Below are 27,888 nucleotides of genomic sequence, written 5' to 3'. Positions count from 1 at the left end.
AGGCCATCAACCCTTGTGTATTGATTGTCCACATCGAGTAGTATCGTTGTTGGCTGCTCATCTGTATTGTCCTTGGAGATGTCATGTTCTATTAACCATCTGCTTAGCATTCCGTGGGTAAGCCCCCCACTGGCTGTCACTTCCACCTTGCCCTCATCATAACATCTACCCCCCAGTACCTGTGTCCTCATGGCCACTCGGGCAGCAGATGATCTGACTTCAAAGTCCTATCTCAGCATCTGCCTTTAGTACCACTTCTGGCATTAACTTTTCCAGGGTGGGTTCTCCAGGAAGCAGACTTTAGATGGAAATTGGTGTACAGGAGGTTTATTAGGGAGTGTTGTTGGAGTAGCTAGGGAAGAAAGCAAGATTGGGTGGAGAGGAAAGTTGGACTGTGAAGCATCTCAACAAAGGCCCTACCTAACCAACCTGGAGACTTGGAAGGAACTCTAAACTTGGAATGGACCTTCAGATTTTCCCAAGCTGGGGTGAGAGGGCTGGGCCTTCAGAGCCCCATGGCAACCAGTCATGGGAGATGAGCTTTCCTGGGAAGCGGCATGACCTTGGTTGAGGTGTCCTCCTCGGAAGTGACTTCTGAAGGTGGGCAGCTGAGGATAGTCTGCCTGCAGAGCTCCCAGCAGTAGGAATGACTCCTTCAGATCTGCAGGGGGAACAGTGCAGCACATCACAGCAGCCACGGCAGCCTGGGCTGCCCTTTCCTACTTTGTTTGGCAAATATCTGCTCCCTTTTCAAGATTCAGCTCAGGCTTCTCCTTGATTCCTCTTTTGACCCCCCTCTTGTCACTCAGTCGCCCTGATCGCTCCCTCCTCTGTTCTCATTGTACTGTGTACTTTTGTCATTGCCCAGTAGCATTTGCTCCATGTTTTTTAATAGCATGCTCTAGGCGAGTAGCCTCTAATGGTATCACTGGATTCGGTACAGGATGCTCATTATGGTAGCAGTAAGACGGGGCAGGTCAAATGAGGAATCCTGTTGTTAAAAGTTTCTTTTGAAAACTGTGAAAGAAAAAAGAGTTTAGAAGCTTCAAGGAGTAACCTGCACCTATTGGTAATTCAAGAGGTAACCTTCACCTTTTTGTAACCCCTTAATTTCTATTAAATCTCTATTTCATATACAGGGTGGGGCAAAAGTAGCTTTACAGTTGTGAATACATGAAACAGAGCTTATTCTTGTATTTATTAGTTATTGTATTATTTTTCGGTCGAATAATGGTGAACCTACCTGTGCCCCACCCCGTGTGTATCTGCCAGGTCTTTCAAGATGTTTAAAAATTCTGAAAAATCTGCCACAAACATATTGTTGATTTTATTCTAATCCAGCAAGAAACAGAGGGCTGTTTGAAAACATGATACACAGTTGAAGGAATAAGCACTAAGTTGTTGGGAAGTTTTTAGAACATTGGTTCATACACTGAAAAGCTGTAGAAGTAAACACAGCGTGACAACCCCCAATATTCCAGAAATGCCCTGCCCTTTGCTCCCAGCCCGCAAGTCATTTTATTGACACTCCCCCGAGTCATCAGTAGTCCAGTTGTAGGAGCGGAAAAGAAGCCCTGGCTGATCCGTTTAGGTTACACTTTTGGATTCCTCAGCAGAATTCTTTAGTGAGGTAAGTGCGAATCTGTGGCTAAAATGCAGTGCATTCCGTCAACCACTCATTCCTCCAGTCATGCAGATACTGGTTAGGGCCTCCTGTGGCTGAGGCGTCCCTCAGAACCCGAGTCCCCTATTTTGTTGTTTGAATTTTTCCAAAATGAGAAACCGAAAGCAGCATGTTGCGTACAGTGCCTTGGCATGTCCGTCTATACCCAGCAGTAGGCATTGTAATACTACCGTGCTCGAAACGGTGATATGATGACATATTAATGCTTCTGCAGCACTTTTCAATCCCTGGAGTGATTTCTTGTAAACACGGTGCTTTATTACTTGGAGAATGGCTTTCTAAAGGTGAGCAGTGCTCCTTGCAGTTAGAGTGTTTGGTCTAAATTAGGTAGGACAGAAAACTGCGAAGTGTTTTTGCATTTAGAAGCATGAAACCCTGTAATCTCCATGCACCATGTAGCTATTCTGACAGGCTTTCTCTGGGGGACGCTGGTTTTTGCACTGCCCCTTGCCACTGCAGGTGAGGCAGTATTGTGTAGCAACGATTTCCCGAGCGCTGGAAAATGGTGTGCTGCACAGCAGCTTGCTCAGTGTAGGAGTTCAGCCAAGGGCCTCTGGGAAATTCGAGACCTGGACAGTTTTAGTCCTCTGTGATGCTCCATTTCTTTTCACCTGCCCTAATTGTGTGTAATTGTTGCTGTTGGGCAGACTTCCCTGTTGTGCTGAGTTAACCCTAAGACCCCCCTCTCCCTTGTGTGTGTGCCTGTGTGTAAGTTAGTTATTTACAGTACGGGAGATTCCCCTACCCCACACGCTTTTCAACTAATAGTGATTTTCATCTCATGATTCTTATGATTAGGAGATACGGATCAACATAATACCTTCCTATTTACATGCCCCCGAAAGCGAAGATTTGACAGTTGCATGAAAATGATTAAATTCACACATACACTAGCATAATAAAAGAGTTCTTTTAATTTTAAGAAAGGTGTAGCAAGAGAACATCAGAAGGGTATTTGGTACAGTAGGAACTTGGTCAATGGTTGGAGGAATCTGCAAGACTTTAGGTTTGGACGAATCAGAAAAGCCATTCAGACTATAGGGCTAGAGGAACTGTGATACCTGTAGTGTCCCTGAGATCCAGGAAGACCTCTGGGCTATGCAGATGCTGATGCAGCCACCAGGCCAGAGACCAAGATGCCTTCAGAATCCCCCTGAAAACATTCGACTCAACCAAGCCTATAGGTGACAGCTGCTGTAGAGTCCAAGTTAGGTTTGTTTCTTCAGTATGGATACCCCAGTAAGTCTTTGGGGCAACTGGGGATCCGATTTGGGAAAGAGTGTAAGTGGAGGACCATGTATGAAGTTGCAGTTGCACTGCCAAAGGAAATACATTTTCCTCCCTAGAAGAATGCCTTCAGAACAACCCAGAAGGCCACATTTAATACAAGTTTCTCACACTCCTCGGTTCTGTGCCAGCGCGTGGTGCTGGGGAGAGCTGGCTCCCTGGTCCACCCCTCCCTCCTCTTCATCCCAAGCTCTACCCAGGTTCCTCATGCCCATGTATGAAGGTGTGTCCTGTGTACACACCACACTGCCCTCATCCCCAGGGGACAGCTGCTCCTTGGACACCCTGGGTGTAGAGATGCATACCTGCTGCTGCAGTGTGTCTTCAGGAATGAATGGAGAAGGGGCCAGTGCGGGGCTTAGAGGCAGACGTGGAGCAACTTGGACAGAGAATTCCATTGCTCCTCTCCCTGGGGCATGGGCTCTGGACAGGAACGTCCTTCTGGCCCCATTCATTCCAGGTTTAATGATAGCAAGGTCTCTAAAAATCCACCCTCCCTCATCCATGGATTTGTGTAGCTTACATCATATATACACTGTTAGTCATTGGGGTTTTCTCCACAGTGGTGAATGAAATAACATTGGCTGTGCCATCTCAACCCCTTAACCCATGTTGCATCCTTGCTAAGAGAATTCTTGTAGCTAGTTTACGGGTGCAGATAATACCTAGGTAAATACCCTTTGGCTTTACACAGCAGCCTAGCTGTATCCTCACCGTGGCTGTGCCCATTTATTCATTATCAGCTGATTTACTGTTGGAACCAACTTTGATGGTAGGGCATTTGGAGAATAGTTTCAATGCCCTTCTCTTCCAGGTTTGGTTTTTCAGACAGTGTTTTTCTTTTCCCAGAACAGAGCAGCCTCTTCAAGCTGGTTTACCTCCTAGCGGGGCCACCTAGAGACAGCAGAGTGCCTCGGGCAGTGGGACCCAGCGAGCCAGGGCTGGCAGGGACCCTGCAGCCTTGCTCTCCTCAGTTCCTCTGGCCCTCCCCTCCCGGGCCTGGTCTGTAGTCATCTCCGCCTGTTTGTGGAGCCAGAGCTTAGAGCAGCAGGAGCATTTCCCCTGCATGTTGTTTTAATCTCTCAGTCTCTTCCTTTCCCTTGTCTTTCTTCCAAAGAACTGACATTGTAAGGCACTCCTGTCACCAGAAGTAGCAGAGGGTTCACCTAACTGCGCACAGCTGATCAGGTTCATACATGTTTCACATTTTTTAAATAAAGGTAACTTATACTTCCAGGATGTGGCATGGGTGCTGGCAGCCGAAGGTGCTGTGAAGAGCTGTGTCTCAGCTAGAGGAGACCGCACATTTAGGACCCAAGACGTCTCGAGAGGTTTTTACTAGCTCATGTTGGCGACAGTGTAGCATAGTAGTTAGCATGTGGCCAGGTGCCAGACTCCTGCATTTAAAACGTGGCTCTAGCCCACTCAGCATGACTCAGAGGTTGAGCATCGACCTATGATCCAGGAGATCGAGGTTCTGTTCCCAGTCAGGGCACATGCCTGGGTTTTGGGCTTGATCCCCAGTGGGTGTGTGTGTGTGTGCAGAAGGCACCTGATCAATGACTCTTTTTTCATTGTTCCTTCCTCTCTCTGAAATCAGTAAAGACATATTTAAAAATAAATAAATAAATCAATAATTAAATCAATCAATAAAAACGCGGCTCTAGCACTTCCTACAAAGACCTTGGGTGAGTTTACAAACTGCCTTTACTCATCTGACAAATGTAAATAGATGTTGTATCTACTTCTATGTTCTTACCTCCAAAGTGCCTGGCACCATGTAAATGGACAATAAATGAATCTTTATTACCTCTTGGGGTGGGCATCCAATATTTTCACATTCCTAAAATGTAAGGGTTCAAATGGATTAATAATTTTTAATAGCCCTGGAAATGCAAGGTTTCTCCATTGTCATTGCCTCCTCAATTTTAGTGTAACTTATGAAGATGACTTATGTCTTGTCCTTGGATCGAACTGTGGACCCCAGGGTCCTGTCTCCCATCCCTTGGTGCCACCATCAGACCAGCCCAGTGCTACATATCACTGGGGAGGAGACTCTTGTTACCTGTCCTCCTGTGAGCAGCTTCTTTCACTCTTCCTGGAAACAGACCACATTAAGGTTGCTTTATAAGATTGCAAATGCAAAAGCTGGGTGTTCCTCTCTCTTTTCTTCAGCTTTAGTTAAATTAACACTTACCAGTTGAGTGGATGAGTGGATGACCCTTTCCTTATTGCATGGTGGGAGATGCTTTCCTATTTCTGCCCTCTGTCAACCCCCTGTGCCTCTAGTAGCAAGTTGCTCTGTCTTGGTTTACTTCTTGGGTCTCACTGGTTTGGTATGACACAACCATAAGATTTCACGTCAACATTCTTGTAGTTGTCACCTGTCAACTCTGTCTCCATCCATACAGCAAAATGTGTGTAGATCCTGTGCAAAAGAGAGAAAGCTACGGTCTGTCTCTTCCCTCTGACCCATGGTGGTGCCACAGAACCCCCAGCAGGGGGCAGCACTTGTCTGAGCCCTTTCCTTTTGAACATTGCTTGGGCCTGGAGAATCAGCATTTAACTGCAAAGAAAGACCCATGCATCAGTAATGTAATCACCTGATGATGAACACGAGGACAGATGCGTAGCATGTAACAAATGTCCTTTCAGTCACAGAAGATCTTATTAGGCGGAACGCTGAGCACAACGAGTGTGTGATCTTTTCCCTGGAGGAACTGTCCTTGCATCAGCAAGAAATAGAAAGGCTGGAGCATATTGACAGATGGTGCCGGGATCTAAAGATCCTCTACCTTCAAAACAATCTCATTGGGAAGATTGGTAAGTTTTCAGGACTTTGTTCTCATGGTTTCGTGAACATTTTGATGGGAGAACTTTGGAAAGGGGAGTGAGTGTTATCCTCAGAGGAAGACAGCAGCTAAGGAAGAATTACACAGGGAAGCGGACACAGCCATCTCTCAGAGGCTGTGTGTGGAACAGTCCCGAACCTGTCCAGGGGTGGTCAGTCTCCTCGCCCCAAGGGACCTCGTCAGGGGGTTGGGAGGGGCAATAAAGGCAGGAGCACGGTAGTTGACCTGTATGTATGGCTGGGTTTCTGAAAAGTCTGCAAGGGAGGAGGGGACACGACCCAACATTTGTCATGGTTTGACATCACTATGAAACCGAAAGGACTTGGTATAAATTGAGCGAGTCCTCCAGGTTACCACAGCCTGTGACAGCTGTTCAGCCAGATGAACTGCTCTAGTTTGGAAAGAAATGAGAGGTAAACATAGGAGTCGGGCGGATGAAGCACTGTAAGTGATGGGACTCTTTAGAACGTGCGGCTGACACTTGCAGCCCAGTGGGCTTCCTAATGCCCCCAGAATGAACCCTGCCCGCCCGGACCCAAGCAGGTGACAACCACAGCTCCCCTTGCCCACGTGGCCCTTGCTTGTGGCAGGAGCAGAGGAGACCCTGCACCCTCTGCCCGCAGGGAGATCCCAGAAGCCAGGAGAGAGGGTGGGACGGGCGGGTGCGGTTTCTCCCAGTTCATCCAGGGGTTTGGCCAGTCCTCCCCCCCCCCCCCCCGCAGGCCATAATGAGTCAGGGGGAGAGAAGGGAGGCCTGTGGAGTCGTTCTGAGGGGGGTCCCGCCACATGGGAGCAGGAGGAGCACCCCCAACACTCAGAAGACGGACAGTGTATCTAGCGGTTAGAGCAGGCGCTGCCCTGACGTCAGGTAGATCTGGGTTTGAGCCGCGCCTCTGCCGCTTAGAAACTGTCCGAAATGAGATGGTGAAGTTGCCTGAGTCCTGGTCTTTCCGTCTGTAAACAGAGATAGTAGCAGCCAGCAGACACGGTGGGGTGAGGACTGCAGGAGGCATGTGTGGAGTCACTCCGTATCCGCGTCCGTAGGTGACACCTGCTGCCGTTGTCCATATTGTCACTTACCCAGGGTGCCCCAGGCTAGCCCAGTGAAGGTGGGAGCAGAAGGGAGGACCAACCAGAGCTGGAGGCGAAGGGGTGCAGTCAGCGTTGAGGAGGCAGAGTGAGCGCCACCCCCTGTAGGGTCTGGCCTGGAACCCAGAGGTCAGCCTATAAGGTTATGTTTTAATTCTTCAAGGTGGTGGGCAGGGGTCCTCAACAGGGGCTTTGGCAAAGTCTGGAGACATATTTGGTTGTCACCAGTGTACGTGTGTTTGGTGGGGGTGAGGGCCTGCTAATGTCGGGCGTGCGTGGAGGCCAGGGTTCTGCTACCACCCCAGGATGGCACCCGCACTCGGGAAAGTCACCAGGCCTACATGTTAGTGTGCCGGGGGCGAGAAACCTGGGATGGGGTTGCCTCTAGTTGGGCGGATGATTCCAAATTGGCTCTAAGTTTGCAAAAACCTAGAATTTGCATCATTTTTTTTGAAGATTTATTAGAATTCTTTATATTTCTTCAGAATGTTATTTTTGGCATCTTTGACTACCAGAAATTGGAAACTCGGGCACAGTGTTCAATTAAAAGGCTGTTCTGGAAAACCACCAGCTTTCATGCACCGGGGCCATTACAGGGCCGTCCTTGGACAGTTCTAAGAGTTCCCGAGATTTCACTCCGCACAGCTGGTCCATCACAATGACTAATTAGTGCATAGCATTTCAGTCCTTCCCAGAGCTGCGAGAAGGCTTACATTTTTGCTTCCAAACTGTTCTTAAATTAAACACCCTTTTAAATTTTAATAATGGGATTTTCAGTGCTACTCCACCCATTGACACTCAGGCCCTTACTTAGCTAGTAAAACCATTTCTCTAGGATTCAGGCTTGCCCTTGTGCCCTGGGGGTGGGAGTGTGCCTTTCCTGAGCTCTGTTCCTCACTGGAGATACAGGTGGGCTTGGGGAGTGGGGGCGGGGAAGGCTCTGTTTAGTGTTGGTCCAGCTGTGAGCTGAGGACCCTCTGGGGTCCTGTTGAAGTGGGACTCAGGCCCCACCCTGGACCTATGGACTCAGAATCTGGGGCAGGGGCTCCTAGAACCTGCATTTGTAATGACTTTCCTGTGAGCTTCAGGCCTGGGCCAAGTTGAGAGCTCAGGGCTGCTTGAACTGGGGTGGGATAGGGCTGGTTATGCGCTCGGTGACAACTTCTTCCAGGGTGGCTTGGCTAGGATGCTCAGACCTCCTTCCCACTGCCCTCAAGGCGCTACGCTTTCTTACTTATGGAGCCTTTTTCCCTGACCCTCTAGGCCCTGGTTCTTGAGTTAATGTAGGACATGCTTCCTGAACAATTTTACCTTTGTCTACCAGATGACTTTTTTGGCTTTTAGAGGGTTAACCATATAACAAATGGGGGGCAGGAAGAGGTATTTAATCGTGGGCTGGCAATTTTAACGATGTTAACTTCAGGTGTTTGTGTTCGGAATGCAGAGTAGACACTCTTGTCCATCTAAACCCTTGTTGCTTAGTGCTCTGCATCTCTGTTGACTCTCAAATGTGCAGATGTCACCTAGAGTACCTTTACCAAGCATCAGTATGGCCTAGGATAATCTAACTGCTGAGAGACACTTTAGTAATTTTTTCTAAAATTTTCATTTTTAAAAATGAATAAATTGAGGCTTAGAGAGAAAAACTAATTCTTGGGTCTATGGTAACATATATGATATTTTGTAAATTTTAAATGAAATGGGACAATAAGGGTGATGGTTATAAATCATCATATTAGATCTTTATAGTGTCCCTGGAAAATGGGCAGAGGAAGCCTTCTCTAAGCGGGGCTGTCCAAGCACACCCTTCTCAGCAGGGTTTTTACACCCGTGTCACCTGAGAAAGGACTGTTCTTTCAAGTGTAGTGAGCATAGTGATTTACCAACAAGCTCTGGAGTCAGATTTTCTGGCTCTACCACTTAACCTTGAACAAGTGGATTAATTCTTCACAACTGGGTGTTCTCATTTGTAAAAGGGAGAGATTGATAGAGTTTTTACCTCATAGGGTTATTATGAGGATTAATGACATAATGTATGCGAAATGCTTAGAAAACCACATGGCACGTAATTAGCACTCGGCAGTGTTAGCTATGGTGTTATTAGCTGTTTTCAAAGGCCCGTTCTCCACTGATTACTTGACTTACTTATGGTTGTTGCTTTGCCTATATAAGCTTTCATATTTATTAAAAACGGTGATCCTGTATCAGGGTGACTTGGGCTCCAAGTAAGGAAGGCCCAACTCAGTGTGGCTTTCCAGTAAGGAAGCCGAGCATCTCATCCAATGATCCATCTAGAGATAGGGCAGGCTTCATCTCTTGGCCGTTGATTCCTTCTCTCTGCTCCACCAGCTGTAGTGGCTTCATCCTGTAGCTGGTCCCCTCCTGCTTGCAAGATGACTGTGAGTGTCAATAGGGGAGAGTACTCCCTTCTTTTTTAACATTCAGCAGAAAAAGAGAAAGGAAATCCCTAAGCATGGACTGTAGATCTTCCCCTTTCATCTGGTTGGGAGCACTGGGCCTGTGTGTCCTCTCCCGCATCGCATGGTTGCCAGGAGACGGCCATGGGCTGGTTCACTTGCGCCTGAGATCCTGAGCTGTCACTAGCAAGGGACGTGGGATTGCCATGCACTGGCCCAGCTTGGTTAAGCCTAACCCTGGAGTCGGGGCTGGGAAGAGACGTGAGCAGAAGTGGCTTGTGTTAGAAAGGATGGGGGGAGAAGTGGATGTTGCACAGCCAGCCAACAAAGTGTGAAGCACAGGGGTAGATCTGAAAAACCAGCATGGTTGGATAGCCACAGTAATTTTTAGATTCTCTTTATCATCTTCACAGTAGATTATGTAAAAATGTCTTTCATCTGGAAGGTTAATTACATTATTTGTATATTTCAGAAAATGTGAGCAAACTCAAGAAACTTGAATATTTGAATTTAGCTTTAAACAACATTGAAAAAATTGAAAATCTGGAAGGTAAGAATTTTCTTCTTATTTTGCGAATTAAAATTGAGATTTAAAAATTTCTTTAAACAGTATTGCTTAAATAATGTATTCTTCCATTTTGTGGGCTCTCCTGTTAGCTTTCTTGATGGTGTCCTTTGGAGCACAATTATTCTTTTTAAATAATAGCTTTATTGAGGCATAATTGATATACAGAAACCTGCACATATTTATTGCATATAATTTGATGAGTCTGGACATATGCACACACCTGTGAAACCATGACCACAATCAGAGGTAACAGACATACCCATCACCTCTGTCTTCTCTGATCTCCCCTCAAACTTCTTTTGAATATATTTCGGTTGCACTAGATTGATCCTCTGTGCCTTTTAGCCTGCGTTCCTTATCTAAACCTCCTTGTCTTGTTCTGCATTCTGGAAGCTTTCCTGTTTTACTCTGCAGGCTTCTGTCTTGCATTGTTATTTTTTTCTAAGTGTCTGGTAACACTTGGTGTCTGTTCATAATCACAGAGGATTTGGCTAACTCGGTGGCTGCAGGTGTGAGGTTGGGATTCCACGTCCAGCTCCGCGCTGGCTGACTGGGCTGCTGTGGGCTCTGCGGGCGGGCGTGATGGCTGGCGGGCGGCCTTCAGGGAGCAGGAGCGGAGCCGCGGCAGGCAGCTGCTCCGCCCACCCCGCTCCCATCTGCCAAGAGCGAAAATTAGGGGGATTTTACTTAGGTTATGGTTGATTTTAGCCTATTCACCTCCTAGTGTAGAAATTGATATTTCAGGTACTATCAAAGTTATCAACAAAGACACACATAGTCTTCATGCATTTAAAATTTTCACCCTCAAAACCTAGAATATCATCACTACCCAGGCCCAAGCCCATGCCCATATCAGGGCTGGGACTGGGATGGTTCTTCCCTCACTGGTGTTTTTCTGCGGAGGAAATGGATTCATTGTTTTCTCCCAGCTACCACTCTATAGCCCTGTCACGACGTCTCGTGTAAGCAAATGGCATAACTAAATTTACTCAGTGCCCATGTTTTGTGGCAGTAGAATATCAATCTAAGAAGTCAGAGGACTCATTAAAACTCACTCTCACTTGTCCACAGCTTGTTATTTTTAGGAGAGGTTCTGAAAGGACATGGAAAATTATATTTTTGCTGTGTGTTTTGGTCATCTACCACTAGAGGGCAGCATTGCCACTATTGTCTTTCGGGGCTTTGGGAACCACACAGCCCACCTCAGGCCTGTTACCTGGATGCTTCTTCCTTTGGTGGCCCCCTCCCAGCTCTAAAACGGATGCACTGGCCAGGGTGGTTTCAGGATGTGTATGGGGAGATGGGCACGGTCTTATCTGCTGGCAAACGTGCACCTTTTGTTTAATTTTAAAGATGAGAGAGGAGGAAGGTGGATATACACCCTCGGCCCACCTACTTGAGTAAATCTCAATATAATTTTAAACATAAGTTGTATTTTTGTTTGTTTTGCTGGATGGCAAAAAATAGCAAGTATGTCTTTCCTTTTTTCCTGTTGTGGAATCATTGGGATAGAATATAGTACCTTCTTTTTCCATCCCTCCTCCTCACCCACCCTAACCTGGGAGAGGTGGGGTTCCTGAGAGTGTGAGCTCGCCCCCTTGGGAGTCAGTATTGTTGATTTTGGTGACCTTCAGACCCCATGAGTCACTGAGCTGGATCAGTGCAGAATAGGACAGGAAGGGTGGGACCCAGTTGAAGGAGGGAGCACCTACCTCTGAAGAGGAGGCTTTCTGAAGCCTGGCTTGTTCAGCAAGAATTATTCTGTAAGATGGCAAATGTGGTTGGATTTCTAATGTGTAGGCTGAGTAAAAGAAAAATTAAGAATTCACCATGCTGAAAAATATGATGAACATTTGGAGGGTCCTTCATCTACATTATAGCAAAATCCAAAAATATATGAATTTTTGAACTTGTTGGAGTCTTTCAAATGCCAGTCTGCTCTTACACGAAAGAAAAACATAATTGAAATGGCTCCCAGAATCTGTCAGAGTAAACTAGGAAATACCCGGCAACCTGTATCTTAAGTTAGGTTGCTCCAAATATATCTTTCACATTTCACAAAATCCATCTAACATTTTTTCCCCAATGTAGAACAAACATACAGACGTAGAGACATAAACTTAATTATATTTATATACACATGTAGTTTCATATTCATTCTTCATACAGTGACTGAGTCCACAGCTTTATAATTTAATGACTGAATTACCAAGTATATTGACGCGTTTTAACTAATCCTTATTGTTTGGTGCTTGATGTGTTTTTAATTATGTTTGCTACTGTGAACAGAAGTGTTCTGAACAGCTTTGTACAAATTACCTGCTTTCAGTTGATGTAGCCAAATGAAATTCTGGATCTGGGGGGAAACATTTAAAAGCCTATTTATGTATTGTCAAATTGAATGCTGAAAAATTGTTGTCTTATAGGCTTAACAATATCTTTCAAAAATTTGTTCTGTTGTTGCTAGTTTAATAGAAATAGCGGTTTTGTTGTCCTTTTTCACATATATGATTGTTTTTGAAGATGTGAAGTTATGAATTTTCTTCACCTGTGCAGTACAATCTAGAATATACAAAAGTTTTTACTTGTTCTTGTGTATTTTGGATATTCATTTTTTAATGATTAATATGTTTACTATAGTAATACAATCCATAGTTTAAAAGTCGAAGTGTGCTCTATACTTTTGTTGGAAAATAGCAGTCTTTTATTTCCCCCTCAGACCCCTGAGTCCTGCTTCTGGAGGTGACCACTCTCAAGTCCCCTCTGTTGTGCTCCATGTTTCCCAATGGTGCTCATGCTGTGCTTTACCTGATGTTCCTCCAGGTTCTCATTTTGGGCATCGTAGGTTGACTTCCTGACATGGAAGATGCAGACCATTCTCTCACACCGCCCCCGGGTTCTCTGCTCCCTTCCGCCCACCCTGCTTATATTTTTATATCACATGATGGGATACCATAGTGAGATATGGGCTGTGGACCCACTCATGGCGACTGGTGTTTTGAATGAACATGAACTATCTCACACTATCTTCACAACTGCTGAACTGGGTACCAATAGTCTTCTGATTCTGAAGATGAGAAAGCTGAGGCCTGTAACTTCCCCAAGGTCATACAGCAAGGCTGTGACAGTGATGGGATTTGGTAAGAGTGCAGTTAACCAGCAGACACTGTGGCAACTGTTACTCCTGTTACCTGTGATTGCACACATTTTATTACCAGTGTGACTTATTTCTTTGTTTTCATTTCTGTCACCAGGATGTGAGGGGCTGACAAAACTTGACTTGACTGTAAATTTCATCGGAGAGCTGAGCAGCATTCAAACCCTTCAGTGCAACATCCACCTGAAGGAGCTCTTCCTCATGGGGAACCCGTGTGCTGACTTTGACGGCTACCGGCAGTATGTGGTGGCCACTCTCCGACAATTAAAGGTCTGGTTGCTGCAATGATGCAGAAATCTCAGAAAAAGTGAAAACAAGCAGCTATAATAATTCCTGATTCATTCACAGCACTGTCAGGAAATGTGTGGCTTCAGAGAATGAAATATTCCAGAAAATCAAAAACCAATTCTTTGACTTACTGAGCCTTTAGAATTGTTTTAATTGCTTTCCTAAATCTCTGAAAAGTAAATTGCCTACTTTCCCCCTTTCTCATTCAGAATACACAGAACTTAATTTAATAATTTCTTGATGAATTCAAATCATTGTTATGAAGAACATTCATCATTACCAATAGTTTGGGGTTTCTGAGGTGGCTACAGTTATATATATCTTTGTATTTCTTAGTCTGAAACTGCTGTGTTCTTAAAACTTTTATAATTATTATTTTGTTATTGCTTTCTATTAACTTGTTCTCTATGTTAGCGGTTCTCAAACTTGGGTAGGTGCTGGAATACTTGGATGGCGTTTGCTGGCTGAACCCTCAGGGTTCTGACTGAGTGGGTCTCATGCGACACCTGAGACTGCATTTCTGACAGCTGTCAGGTGTCGCTGGCAGGGCTGGTCCAGCACCTCGTTTGAGAGCCCCTACCCTCTGTGTTCTTCTTACGCTATACCTGCCTCACCTGGGGTCTTTGGGGCTAGGAAAGAGCATGTGGTTTCTGCCTGCGCGTGTGAAAGAAGCCGTGTTAATTTCTGTGCAGTTCCAAGGGTTCCCAGCCTGCGCGGGGCCCGTGCTCCTGCGAAGAGAACGCACAGGCGCGCTCGCTCCGATGGCATTTCCTTCAGCTCTCGGAGGACGTTTGGCTTTAGACTGCTGTGCACTGCGTGGCTGAGATTCTGGGTTAGTGGGACACATTTCTCTCATGTAAAATTTCTTCAGTTAAGAGAATGAGTGACTCAGGTGCCTGAATCTAGAATGTCTGCCTGGGATAAACTGTGTATGGGCTCAAACAGATCCCAGGCTGATCATCAGGACCAGTGACTCCCAGAAAACAAACTGATGGGAACCAGAGTATCCCAGGGATGGGCCCTGTAGCGTCACGCAGGAGCCACTTCCCTGGGAGGTGCGGGGCACCCAGCTGAGCCCGCGTCCCTGCGGCAGGTTCCTGTGGCAGCTGGTGAGCCATCAGGCAGGCACCTGAAACCTAGGCCAGGCTGTTCCAGGTCCTTCGGGTGAAACATTCCTGATCCCCTTGGGCCCCCGCAGGGGGTGATCAGTGCACTGGGGGGTGAGGGGGGCAGGCTCGGAGAGCTGGTGCTCCTTGTCTAAGCGGACACGCCGGGCGCGTGGCTCAGGTGGCACTGGAGTCTGCCAGTGAGGATGGTTTGCCTTATGTCTCCACTGGCTATGAGGGGTGCGCCTCATTTTTAATGTAGAACAGGAGAGTAATTCCTGCCTTAAAAGAGCTCTGCGAGGCTTTCGATACATTTTAGTTTCTCTTTCTCTTTGCTGCAGCATGTGTGCAATGATCATGAATACACATGGACACTCTACCTCTGTGTGTCAACAATCCTAAATAAAGACCAAGAAATATTTTAATGAACAACTTAAAACTTAGTCTCTAGGGCCCTGGCTGGTGTGGTGCAGCAGTTAGAGCATCGGCCTGTGCACCGAAGGGTCACAGGTTCCATTGCTGGTCCAGGGCACGTACCTGGGTTGCGGGTCTGATCCCCAGCCCTAGTCAGGGCACATGCGGGAGGCAACCAATCGATGTGTTTCTCTCATATCGATGTTTCTCTCTCTCTCTCCCCATCCCACTCTCTCTAAAAATCAGTGAAAAAATATCCTCAGGTGAGGAATAACAGAAAACAAAAACAAAAAAGAACTTAATCCCTGGGTTCATTAGCCTATCTAAACTCAGGTGTGATTTTGGCTTGAAGGAAACTTGGGCCAGTTTCTAAGACTTCCTAACAGAAGTTGTCAAGTAAACTGAGATCCAGTAAGAAGACCCCTGGGACAGGTGCTGACAGACATGTGGCACGGTCCCAAATTTGTTATCAGCTTTCAATATGAGCTTTTCTGTTTACTGTCTGTGTGGTGATGGGGATTCATTTATCATAATATTTTAGAAACAAGAGGTCTAGATTAAATCAATATTTAGTTAACCCGAAGTAAAGGAAATATACACATGCATAATTACACACACACATTATTAAGTACATCCTTAAACCCTTGTGGTCCAGATACGAGTGAGAGAACAGCACCTTGCTTCCAAATGTTTATTAAAATTCCAATGGAAGAAATTATATATATTCAGAATTTTCCAAATTGTTTAGATCTTAACTCTAGCTTAAATTAGGTTAAATTTTTTTTAAAAGTTAAGTACTTAGACACAATTACTTATCCCTTTAAAGATTAGGTTTGAGTAAATTGGATTTTATCATTGCCGCCTCGTCTTTCACTGTGAAAAGAAACAGCTTTGGGAAGCCCGTCACTGTGTGGAGTATGCGTGACCCCTCTCAAGTCCCCATGTGAAGCTCTACTTCAGAAGCGTGTTTCAGAAATAAACATTAAGGGACACCTGGAAACTAGTATATTTTCTCATGAAAGGCAACAAAAGTCATGTGACTGATCATCTTTTTCTATCTTGCTTTGGCTGCCAGGAAGCTCAGAGCCAAATCTGCAGCCCACCTATAGTAGCCACGAGTCCTGTGACCAAAAGCATACTTTAAATTATTTGTTTCCAAATCTCAACAATTTAATTTTGATTTACAATGTAACCAATCCTGATAATTTTTTCAATTGATATTTTTTCAATCCGTGTGTTTTTTCCTTTTGTATTCGTTCCCTACTGCTGTGGTAATGAATTACCACAAACATATGGCTTAAACAACACAGATTTATACTTACGTTTCTAGATGACAGACATCTAACACTGAGGCGTTGTCAGGACTGTGTTCTTTTGCAGGCTGGAGGGGAAAGTTTGTTCCTTGGATAGTTCAGAGTCTGGATGGTGCCTGCGTTTTTGAGACCATGGATCCTTTCTCCGTCTGCCAAGCCAGCAGAGTAGATCTCTCCCTAACTCTGACCCTGACACGTCTGCTGTCCTTCACTTAAAGGACCCTTGTGGTTGCCTTGGGCCCACCCAGCTAATCTGGATAATCTCCCCATCTTAAAGGCCTTCATTTAATCACATCTGCAAAGTCCCTTTGGCCAGTAAAGTAATGTTTACCGGATGAGAACACGTCTATTCTTGGGAGGAGGGGGGCAATTTGCTGCCTACTACACACCTTTCTAAGTACCTCCCCTCTTTCTGTAGAATGAGGCTGGGTAAATAAATAGGTGTCTTTAAACCAGTAGCTTTGACATTGCAGATTTTAGGTTGGGGGTTTTATTTGAATATTTCAACTTGGAAAATCACTATAGAAATGCCAGTGGAAACAGTGACCGTACAATTACTCGTACTCTCTGCGTCTTGGCAGAGGTAGAACGTGGGCTCATCTGTATTAAGGCTCCGTTTTGGGTAACGGATGGCCCTTCTTGTAGAGCGCATTCGAGAAGGGTCGTGGTTATACTTTAGAGCTATGGTTTAACTCAGGGCATCGAAAAGCTTGACATAGTGAGTAGTTATAGAATTAATATATTTTGAGAGCTTGTCATTAGTGATCAGTTTTAACAAAAGACCTACTTATTATGACCAATGGGGACAGTTTATAAACTGTGTTGATTGTATGAAATCAACACTGACTTAGATCAAAGGTTGTGATGTTTCCCGTATCACCATGGTGTGTTACTTATTATTTCTAAGTTTAAAATACTCCAATCAAAGTCAGCTTGGGGATGGCTGGAACTGCAGCCCTGGAATAATTTCCCTCTGCCGGCTGTGTTTTATTCAAGTGGTTGGATGGAAAAGAAATAGAGCGTTCGGAAAGGATCCAGGCATTGCAGAACTTTCCAGTGGTTGAAGGACAAATCAGAGAGCAGGAGCGAGCTTACTGCCTCAAACGAGCCAAAGACAAGAAAGAGGCTCAGAGGAAACTTCAAGAAGAGCATGAACACAAAGAGAAGGAAAGCCACCCAGGCTTGGACGGGCGCTGGGACGCAGACATCGGCCCGACTCTGTATGTAAATTATTAGAATTTATTTTCCTGTTGAAAGCAGCCAACCATGTTCTTTTCCCAAGGTGTTCACAGCATCACCTACATTCCAGACAGTTAACTTGAAGAATATATTATTATATTGATCACTCTGGCAGGGAACATTGTACTTGGAAGGCTCTTGTACTGTCTCCAAGAACCAACAAATGTGCTTATAAGAAAAGGCCAGTAACTGGCTATCAGCGCCAGAGAGGGACCAAGAGCCCAGGTGTAAGAGCATCACGTTCCCAGGAAATGTTTGCCTTCTCTCCCCACTCCTCCTCCCAGGCCCACATATCTGAAGTCAGGAGGGAGCCCAGCGAGATGGGGTACATGTCCCTCTCCCCATGCACAGCCCCGTTATGAGCTGGGAGAGGGGAGAAGGCTTTGGAGAGGGAGGGGAAAGGCTCAGTTTGGATGTAAGTCTGGAGTTTTGTTTAAATTGTAGACCTTTTAACACCTGAAAGTGATCGTTAGCTGAGATGAGACTGTCCTTGAAAGGGAGCTGGGATGTGCTCAGGAGTGGGAAGAGAGTTCCGAGGAGCAGATTAGAAGGAAGTGGTTGAAGAGCAAAGTTTTTGTTCATTTCCTAATGAGTTCAACCTATTTCACCAACCAGCTACATGCATTTATATGCATTTTGCCTTTGGAGACTTTTGCTATTTAGCTGACATTTCTATAGTTTTTTTAAAGTACAATTATTTTTGTTTTTTAAATTAGATTGCAGAAGGTAAAAGTAAACTAGTCACTTTCTTTTAAATGAGAATGGAACCAGTTATTTCCATTACAATTAGCTAGACTATTATAGCATATTAGATCTCCTAAATAGATTGTTTTTATACCATAAAGAACTATAGCTATATGGCAAATCTTTTATTTTTAGAAATTTATATTATGTAGCTTATTAAGCTATCTAGTTGGATTTTATAATAAAGAATCCAAGAGGAATTTTACTCTCTGTTCTGTTTATACTATTTAAATTTCATGCTCTAGTATTTTTGGTCCATCCCTTCAAAATCACCTTATTTGAAGGTCAATGAAATGAGTCTTTTGTGACATCTCATTTCAGTCATAAAGCAACAAAGTGAAACATTTAATAAGTACTTACTATTTGCCATACTTGGTACTAAGAGCTTCCTGTGGATTTTTTTCATTTAATTTCATTTGGCAACAGAGTGTATATTCTAGGGCTAGGTGAGGGGAGAGAGGCTATTCCCATGTTTCCTGTTTGAATGGTGAGTTTCCTCTCTGCTGAATACAGTCTCCTAAAGGTAGTGTCATTGCCTGTCTTTACCAGGGTTATATCTCTGGTGCCTGGCACATAGAAGGTGCTCAATAAATATTTCTTCATTCCATGTTGAACAAATGTTGAATATCTCACAAAATATCCATCTGACACCATATAGAGACATCTTTTAATTTGCTGACAGTTCACAAAACATGAACAGAAAGGAGAACACAGCACTGTTACCATATAAAGCTACAAACTCAGAAGATACCTGTGAGAACAGACTAGGCAGAGGCCACACCACAGACCTCGTATGTCCCACTAGAGCATTTTGGAGCTAGAGAACCTGAAAATGATACGATCGAATTTTCCTGTTAGAAGATGCTCTGGGAGCAGTGTGGAGGATCGGGTTGAGGGGTACAGACTGGAGATGGGGTGACTGCTAAGGCTCAGTAGTCCCTGAATTTTTCCAATCATCAGAACCTTCTGCAAAATGTTATAAAACACAGATTCCTGGGTCTCACCCCAAATCTACTGGGAGCCCAGGAACCAGTACTTTTTATAAAGCTCCCCAGGTGACTTGTGCGAGCCAGGTATGTGACCCCTTGAATCTGACTGCTGCAGTCTTCCTCCTGGTGATGGATGACAAGGGCCTGCCCCGGTGCCGTCGCAGTAGTTCCTCCAACTTGGCTCCAGTAAGCTCTGTTCTAGACAAGTTTTGTCAAGGTAAGAAGGTAACACAAGAAGAATGTATAAGATATTTAAGAGGCAGCTTTAAGGGTGGAACTCACATGTCCATTACTGGTCTTACATACTTTGTGTCTTTTTGTTCTTTCCTAGCCTGTCTTCTGTAGAGAGCGAAGACCACCAACTCCAGGCATCAGAAATACAAGAAGGGGAAACTAATAAAAAGAAATTAGACGACAGCAAAGATGACCTGGAATTCTGGAATAAGCCATCTTTGTTTACTCCTGAGTCTAGATTGGAAACTCTTAGACATATGGAAAAACAACGAAAAGACCAAGAACAGTTAAGGTATTCCATTTTTCCTGGCGTTGAGAGTAAGGTAACACTCTCTTCTGGGCTATATTTTCATGGCTGTACATTATTGTAACTCATTACCTGTGTTCAGCCTTCGTTAGCCATCACTCGTAAACTCTGCTTTTTTTAAGTTCAGCTTTTGGTTGAATTCTATCAATTAACATTTATAAGTATCAAATGACTTTCTTCAGAATATCATGAATTATGGCATTTTAGGTAGGGTTTTGTTAGTATGACCTTAGCTTTGTAACTACTTCTTATTTATTTATTATTTATTTATTTATTTATTTTAATTAATTAATTTTATTGTTGAGAGTATTACCGGTGTCCCTCGTTTTCCCCCTTTGCCCACCTCCATTACACTGATCCCCCACCCCCTCCCAGTCCTTCACCTGTCTGTTGCCTGTGTCCATGGGCTCTGACTAATTTGTACTTCTAAATCCCTTCACCTTTTCCCCCATCCCCCTAAACCCCCTCCCATCTGACAACTGTCAGAATGTTCTCTGTATCTATGAGTCTGTTTCTGTTCTGCTTGCTCGCTTATTTTGATTTTTAGATTCAGTTGTTGATAGATCTGTATTTATTGCCATTTTATTGTTCCTATTCTTGATATTTTTCTATTTTTCTCCTTCTTCTTAAAGTAGACCCTTGAACATCTCATGTAGTGCTGGTCTAGTGGTGATGAACTCCTTTAGCTTTTCCTTCTCTGAGAAGCTCTTTATCTCACCTTCAGTTCTAGATGATAGCTTTGCTGGGTAGAGTAATCTTGGTTGTAGGTCCTCACTTTTCATCCCTTTGACTATTTCCTGCACCTCTCTCTGGCCTGCAAAGTTTCTATTGAGAAATCATCTCACAGTCGTATGGGTGCCCCCTTGTAGGTAACTAACTACTTTTCTCTTGCTGCTTTTAAGATTTTCTCTTTGTCTTTAACTTTGGCATTTTAATTACAACGTGTCTCTATGTGGGCCGCTTTGAGCTCATCTTGTTTGGGACTCTGTGCTTCTTGGACTTGTGTGTTTTTTTTCTTTCACCAGGTAAGGGAAGTTTTCTGTCATTTTTTCAAATAGGTTTTCAATTTCTTGCTTCCTCTCTTCCCCGTCTGTTATCCCCATGATGCGAATGTTGGGCCGCTTGAAGTTATCCCAGAGGCTCCTTACACTATCTGCATATTTTGGATTCTTTTTCTTTTTTGCTCTTCTGATTGAGTGTTTCTTGCTTCCTTATATTCCAAATTGCTGATTTGTTTCTCAGCGTCCTCTACTCTACTGTTGATTCCCTGTAAATTATTCTTTTTTTCAGTGAGTGTAGCCATCATTTCTGACTGGCCCTTTTTTATGTTTTTGATGTTCTCACTAAGTTTCTTGAAGTTCTCACTGAGGTCCTTGAAGGTCTCGTTAAGTTCCTTGAGCATCCTTATAACCACTGTTTTGAACTCTGTATCTGGTGGTTTGCTTGCTTCCATTTCATTTAGTTCTTTTTCTGGAGATTTTTCCTGTTCTTTCATTTGTGACATGTTTCTTTTTCTCTGCATTTTGGCTGTTTCCCTGTGTTTGTTTCTATGTATTAGGTAGATCTGCTATGTCTCCCAGACTTGGTAGAGTCTGGTGTAGTAAGCGCCCTGTAAGGCCCAGTGGCTCAGCCTCCCCAGTCACCGGAGATAGGCACTCCAGATGTGCCCCTTGTGAGCTGTGTGCACTCTTCTATTGCAGTTGAGCCTTGGTTGATATTGGCGTCACTGAGAGGGATTGACCCTCAGGCCAGTTGGTTGCGAGGATCAGCTGCAACTACAGCAGAAGAGCTGCTATACAGGAGACACCCTTATGGAGCAGGACTTGCTTCAGTGGGGCTTTAGTGCTCACCAAGTCTGCCCTTGAATTTGTCACTCGAAGAAGTGGTAGGGTTCTAATCCGACGTAGTCAAAGCTGACTGACCACCTGGTGTGGTGCACTGGCTCTGGAGCCTCCTGGGAGGTGCAAAGTCAGCCACTCCCTGTGCTCTGCCCATGGCCACCCAGCATGAGCTACAAAGCAATCTGCAAATGGCTGCTGCTTGTGTTGGGCTTGGAGGTGCCCAGGAGAGGCCAAGCTATGAACCAAGGTGGATTGCCACTAGTGCCTGGACTTGGGTCACTTATTGAGTGGTATGGAGCACGCTGAGGACACCTGCTGCTTGTTTGAGAGATTTTAGGAAAGTCTGAAGCTTGAGGAAAGAGAGGCCAGTTGTGTGGAAAAGCCACTGGCAATGGCTTGGATGAGCCTGCAAGTAGGGAGGGCCGGAGTATCAGAGAATCACCAGGGCCAAGTGAATAGTGTGAACCAGGTTGATAGATTCAGATGATGGTGCCCCATCTGCTGGCTCTGTGGGGGGAGGGCTTGTCAAAGGAGCAGTGGCCTTTGCCAGCACTCCTGTTTGGGAGAAAGCTGCCCCTCCAGCTCTCACCCTAATTCCAAGCAAGTTAATTCCTCCTCAAATGTCCCGGGTTCCTTTCAAACTGCTGCCCAGTGCTGGAGCTCAGAGGGAGTAAGTCTGAGTAAGTCCGTGCACGGGCCCTTTAGGAGGAGCTGCCTGGGACTCTGGCAGCCTCCATGTCCCTCAGCCACAATCTCCACTGTTTTTTATAGCCAGAAGTTGTGGGGACATCTCTTCCTGGTTCTGGAACTCTGGGCTGGGAGCCTGGTGTTGGGCTGGGACCCCTTGCTTTTCAGGGAAACCTCCACAGCCAAGATATTGCTCCCAATTTTAAACCACCCCCTGTGGATGTGGGACCAGCAGGTTCCTCGATTCCGCCCAGTGACTCTGACCTTCCTACTGGTCTTGATGTGCTTCTTCAGTTTCCTAGTTGTAGGACTTCCCTTCAGCTAGATTTCAGGAGGTTCTGAGTAATGGTTGTTCTGTATTATAGTTGTAATTTTGATGTGGTTGTGGGAAGTGGTGTGTCCCGTGTTTACCTACACCACCATCTTGTCTGGAACCAGTTTTGTAACCACTTTAAATCTGTCAAGTAGTAGTAGGGCCTGGGTTAGCAATACTAGTTATCATGGTACCAAGAAAAAGGCCACTTTGTGGGATGAATGAGTTCCTTTGCGTCTTTTAATTTACAAAATAAATAATTAGAAACTAGTTTCATTGGGCACTATATTTTCCTAATACAACTCTCTTGGACATTTAACAATATGCTTTCACTTTCAAATTATTTAGATAGAACTTGTTAAGGAGCTAGAATGTGTAAGCTATTATTTTCAGAGGAGCTTTTATAAGATAGGCTCTGCCTTATTCTATTTCATGTCACTGCTCAAGTCTAGTGTATAAAATGTGTCACTATGGGATTCTAATTTTTGAGCTCAGGAATGCGATCGATTAGCTCTGAAACAGTAAGAAACCAAAAGAGTAGCAAAGCACTTGGAAATCTGCTGCTTTCATACATTTTCTTTATGAATTAAACAGGGAGGTACAAAATGAGAACTGAATTTTGTCTGCACTAGTTTATAAAATGTGGTGATTTGTGCACTAAGAGGCCCCTCAGTGCTCTGGGACGAACACTGAATAATGTCACAAAATGTGGATTCATGTCCCGGCTCTGCTACCTACTCTGTGTGACGTTGGCATGTACCTGACTTCTCCTCATCTGTTTCCTCATCAGTTAAACAAGGACTTGGACACCTGCCTTCCCTACTCTACTGTATTGTTAAGAGAATCAGATGGGCCAATACATGCAAAAGTGCTTTGCATGCTCGAGAACTCTTTGAAATGGAAATTCCATGTGTTTATTTAATAAGGACTATTTCTGATGTATATGCACCCATATATATACATATATGTTTATATATATATGTGAATTGCATTTTATTGAGCCTGAAAGCAGGAGAAATGTTTCTTTCCCTGACAGCCTGAGAGTACAGCCTCCTTGGATGGAAGCTTAGTCCCTGTTCAGTGTGCTGTGCTCTGCCCAAGCTGTGGGTCCCTGAGATGTTTGCCTTTATGGATGCCCCTTAAGTATACTGGCTCAGAGAATAATGCAGTTCATGAGGACATTGACTTATTGGACCTGGGGTCCCCTTTGAAAAGCACAAAAATGTGAATAACTTTATATTTTAAAATAAAGTTAACTGACAAAATCAGTACTAAAAGAACAGTAGGGAACCTAATCAATAATATTGTGATAACTATGTGTGGTGCCAGGTGGGCCCTGGAAATATTGGAGGTAACACTTCATAAAATATATGGTTGTCCACTATGCCATACACCTGAATCTAATATAAGATAATATTGAAGGCAAACCTTAATTAAATTTTAAAAGTGAGCAGTAGAAATCCAAGGCGAAGAATTGCCTCTAATTTTATCATCTAAACAAATTCACCCATCTGATCTTCTAGATACACGCCTATTTTAGTTTTTATATATTTTCAGTAATGTTTTAAATACATAGAACTTACGTTCTACATTTCTTCATGTTATCCGTGAGTCTTCCTCTTTGCTCCACTTCTTACCTTCCTGTCCTTACCCCTCCAACATGATGAGTGTTAACTGGCTTGAGCAGATCCCTCCAGAACTTTCTCTGCCCTCTACAATTGCATGAATTAGTTGTGCAAAGGTAGAATTTGGAGTCTTTTATAAAACACAAAAAGGGACTTCTATGTTATATATTTCGTCTCACTAAATACATCATTAACCCTTTTCTTTCACTTTTTAGATCAGTAGGTAAAGAGCAAGCACATTTTTCATAGCTACAAAATATCTCAGCATGACTATCCCATGGCTGACCCCATCCTTCCTCCCCTGGTGGGCATGCAGGACAGTTCCAGGGGTGACTGTCCTGCAGCTGACCCAGTCCTTCCTCCCCTGGTGGGCATGCAGGACAGTTTCAGGGATGACTGTCCCACAGCTGACCCAATCCTTCCTCCCCTGGTCGACATTCGGGATAGTCCCAGGGGTGACTGTCCCACAGCTAACCCAGTCCTTCCTTCCCTCCTGGGCCTTTGGGACAGTTCCAGGGGTGACCGTCCCACAGCTGACCCAGTCCTTCCTCCCTGGTGGGCATGTGGGACAGTTCCAGGGTTTTGTCACCACAGACAGTGCTGTGATTAGACCTCTTTTACATAGGTCCTTATGTACTGGTATTTTTATTTCTATAAAATAGATTCTACTTGGCTGTTTAAAAATTGCGATTTTAACAAAAGCAAAAGCCGCATACACAAGTGGAGAATTGACAGTGATCTGGGTATATCATGCATAAAATAGACTTATTTAAATATTAATGGGTATTTTATGAAAAGGGTTTTTTCTCCCTCATTAAATTATCTGGCAGATTGTCTTGCTCACATTTTTGCTATATAGATATGGATACAACCGGGCAGAAATCTGCCTCATGGTCAATTTCAGGCAGAGAGTGGACTGCCAAGCAGTCAAGTGTTGACGTAATCATAAATATCTGACTCGTTTTCCTTACATGGTTTCTCACAATTATCAATAACCGTTATGTTCTTTTTGTTTATTTTCCCCTCTCCCCTCTGCCCCTTGTCCCCCCCACCCCATCTTAAGCGAGAAGAAGAAAGTGAAACCACCCAGGACGCTGATCACTGGAGACGGGAGAGCTCTGAACGTGAATGAGCCCAAGTATGTGAGGGCGCAGGGGCTTGAAGCAGCAGCATCTTTGGAGCTGGTCATTCTGGTTACAAGCTTGCTCTGTGGAGGGTGCATCTGACCTCCTGACCTCTCTTCATAAGCTCTGTGACTCTAATAAGAATGACATTTGTGCACATTTGAAAGCAAAATATCCATTATGTTTCCAAGTGCATAATGTCATGTTTCATTTCCTCGGCATCCAGAAAATGATCTTGACGTAAGGAAATTCTAGTTATTTGTGTCCCCCGAAACTTTGGGCAATTTACAATCTTATGGCTGAAAGTTGCCAATACATCATTGTTGTGTGTATTAATTTTTAAAACTGCCATGAATAAGGCTGAGAATATTGATACATGTCCTATGCATCTACTTTATACCCTGGAACATATTCTCAAAGCACTCGAGAGCCAGGGGAAAAAATTGATATAAATATCACACGAAGTTAATGAGAGAGGGAAAGTATTCAAACTGGAAATCCTCAAGTATAATAACACATGGTCTACGCTTTCTGGCCATCTTAAAGTTTAAAACTAGAAAGCAGACTATGAAGGCCCTTTGGAGCTAAATAATAGTCCAAAAAGCCCATGGTCTAAATCTTGTTCACTTCACCTTATTACTCAGAATCTGTTTCATTTCATCATTTCGTTAGCTGTGCCATTACCATGATGAAGGCACTGTCCTGAATAACTGCCAGGCATTACTGATTTCATCTTTATGGCAGTCCTTTGTGATGGTTGCGTTTCTTTTTCTTAGATCCAAAACCTGAGCCTGAGAGGTGAAGTGACTTGCCCAAGGTCACATAGGTGGTGTGTCCGACTTGCTCCCATTAACCCAATTCTAGTAGTGTCCACGATCAAGTTTATAATCTCCCTCCTCCCACACATACCTTCCAGTGGGCATGAATGCAGCACAAGACATTGTGCTGGGCACTGGCCATACAGCAGTGTCCACGATAGGCTTCTTCCTTCATGGATTGAAAGTCTAGTGGGAAGACGTCTCTCTTCAACTACAGCGGGGCTTAGGAGACCCCCAGAGCTCTCTGTGCTTCTAGTGAGACCACCACACTGACCACTTTACCTGCCCCTAAAACTAATCCTATTTAGGGGGATTCTATGGTTGCCCGTCAGCTCTGCTCCTACTACCTACCTCTATCATGCTGAGGTCACCCTTCCCAACCACCCTGGGTCGTCTGTCATCACCCAGAATGTTATTCCTACATGGCTCCATACACCTTGTAATCCAGGTCATTCTCTTCCCCTTGCTGGACCCCTGTCCACTGCCCTCTGGAGCTTATTCTGTGTCAACAAAACTTGGACAATTGCAAAAGCTTGTTAAGCAGTCTCCCTGGTTCCTCTCTCGGCCTCCTATAATCTCTTCCACTCAGCCAAATAAAGAAGCAGGAAGGGAAAGAAGGCCATACACTGCCCCTGTTTAGGAAAATTCCTGAAAAGTGCCATACAACACTTTCCTTCGCAGAACTAAATTACATGACGTCATCTAGCTGCAAGGGAGGCTGGAAAATGTAGCCTCTACTCCGCAGAGCCATGCTCCTAGTTAAAATCAGGGGTTCCACTCCTAGTGAGAAAGGGAGAGCAGGTATTGGGGAATGATAGCAATCCCTGCTATAGAAAGCCTCTCTGAATTTACCTTTCAAGTGATGTATGAAGGGGCAGTTTATGTTGGCTGACTGGAAAATTGGGGAGTAGCAATCGAGGCAGAGGGGCCAGCACATAAAAAAGCTCCTGAGATGAGATTTAAGAAATAAAAGTATAGGTTGTTGGAACAACTAAAGTCCCACACAGCTGGGCTGTTGAAATCAGGAGAATGACTGCCACAAGCAGACGTAATGACAACCAGATCTGTGGCTAATATTACATTTTCCAAACAGTTTAGCTTATATTCTTTAATATTGTTGGGTTATGTGTGTTACAGAATAATGTGATAAGTAAGTGCTCAAAATAAAAGTCACCAAGTAGTTCTGAAATAGTGATTCTGAACAGTATGGAAGTTACACCTAGGACTCAGCCTCGGGGTACCGTGGACCGACCTAGGGCTTTAAAATCCTGTCTCTCTGGCTCCTATGGCCTCTTTCTCCGCTGCGCCAGCTTCTCTGAGCCTCTGTTGCTTCATCTGTAAGGTGATAAATAATGGGCAGTGTCTCAGCATTTCCCAAGGTGATGGGAAGGTCAGCAATGAAGGGAGAAGAAAAAAGATGGCAAGGAAAAAGGCGACTGCTCAGAACGTAAGGAACAGGGTGTTTGATGAGGGGAGGCCAGTACAGCTTTTACTTCTCCGTAAACATGTCCAGTGCTTTGGTTTCCTCCCAGCAAACTCCAACAGAGCGGGAAAGAAACCTTTAACCACCAGGTGTCTCTGTCTCTGCACCAATGCTCATTTTCTGTATGTAATTTATCTTACGAGTCTCACATTTAAACAATGTAAACAGGTCATTTATGAACATGTTATAGGTTCCCGTTGAAATTTTTAAATTGGCATAGACATTTTATTGCTCAGCTACCAAAATAAGTTTGTCATTGGAAAGTATTATGTCATTATTATGAAGCTTACTTTTTGGTAATGGATTTAG

At 44.4% G+C, this 27,888-nt stretch overlaps 1 protein-coding gene across 1 annotated transcript in view; it reads left to right on the top strand.

The window, feature by feature from the left end:
* DNAAF11 (dynein axonemal assembly factor 11) overlaps positions 1-27,888 on the top strand; it is a 50,579-nt gene that overhangs the window by 1,632 nt on the left and 21,059 nt on the right. Inside the window, exons 2-7 of the mRNA XM_087825496.1 lie at positions 5,627-5,794; positions 9,802-9,879; positions 13,152-13,324; positions 17,172-17,395; positions 19,479-19,673; positions 25,218-25,292. Of these exons, the coding sequence (XP_087681622.1) occupies positions 5,627-5,794; positions 9,802-9,879; positions 13,152-13,324; positions 17,172-17,395; positions 19,479-19,673; positions 25,218-25,292 (913 nt within the window). The remainder of the gene's footprint in view (positions 1-5,626; positions 5,795-9,801; positions 9,880-13,151; positions 13,325-17,171; positions 17,396-19,478; positions 19,674-25,217; positions 25,293-27,888) is intronic.

This window comes from Miniopterus natalensis, chromosome 16, assembly GCF_054644295.1.
Source record: "Miniopterus natalensis isolate mMinNat1 chromosome 16, mMinNat1.hap1, whole genome shotgun sequence".
Lineage (NCBI taxonomy): Eukaryota > Metazoa > Chordata > Mammalia > Chiroptera > Miniopteridae > Miniopterus > Miniopterus natalensis.
This window is presented reverse-complemented; position numbering and strand designations above follow the sequence as displayed.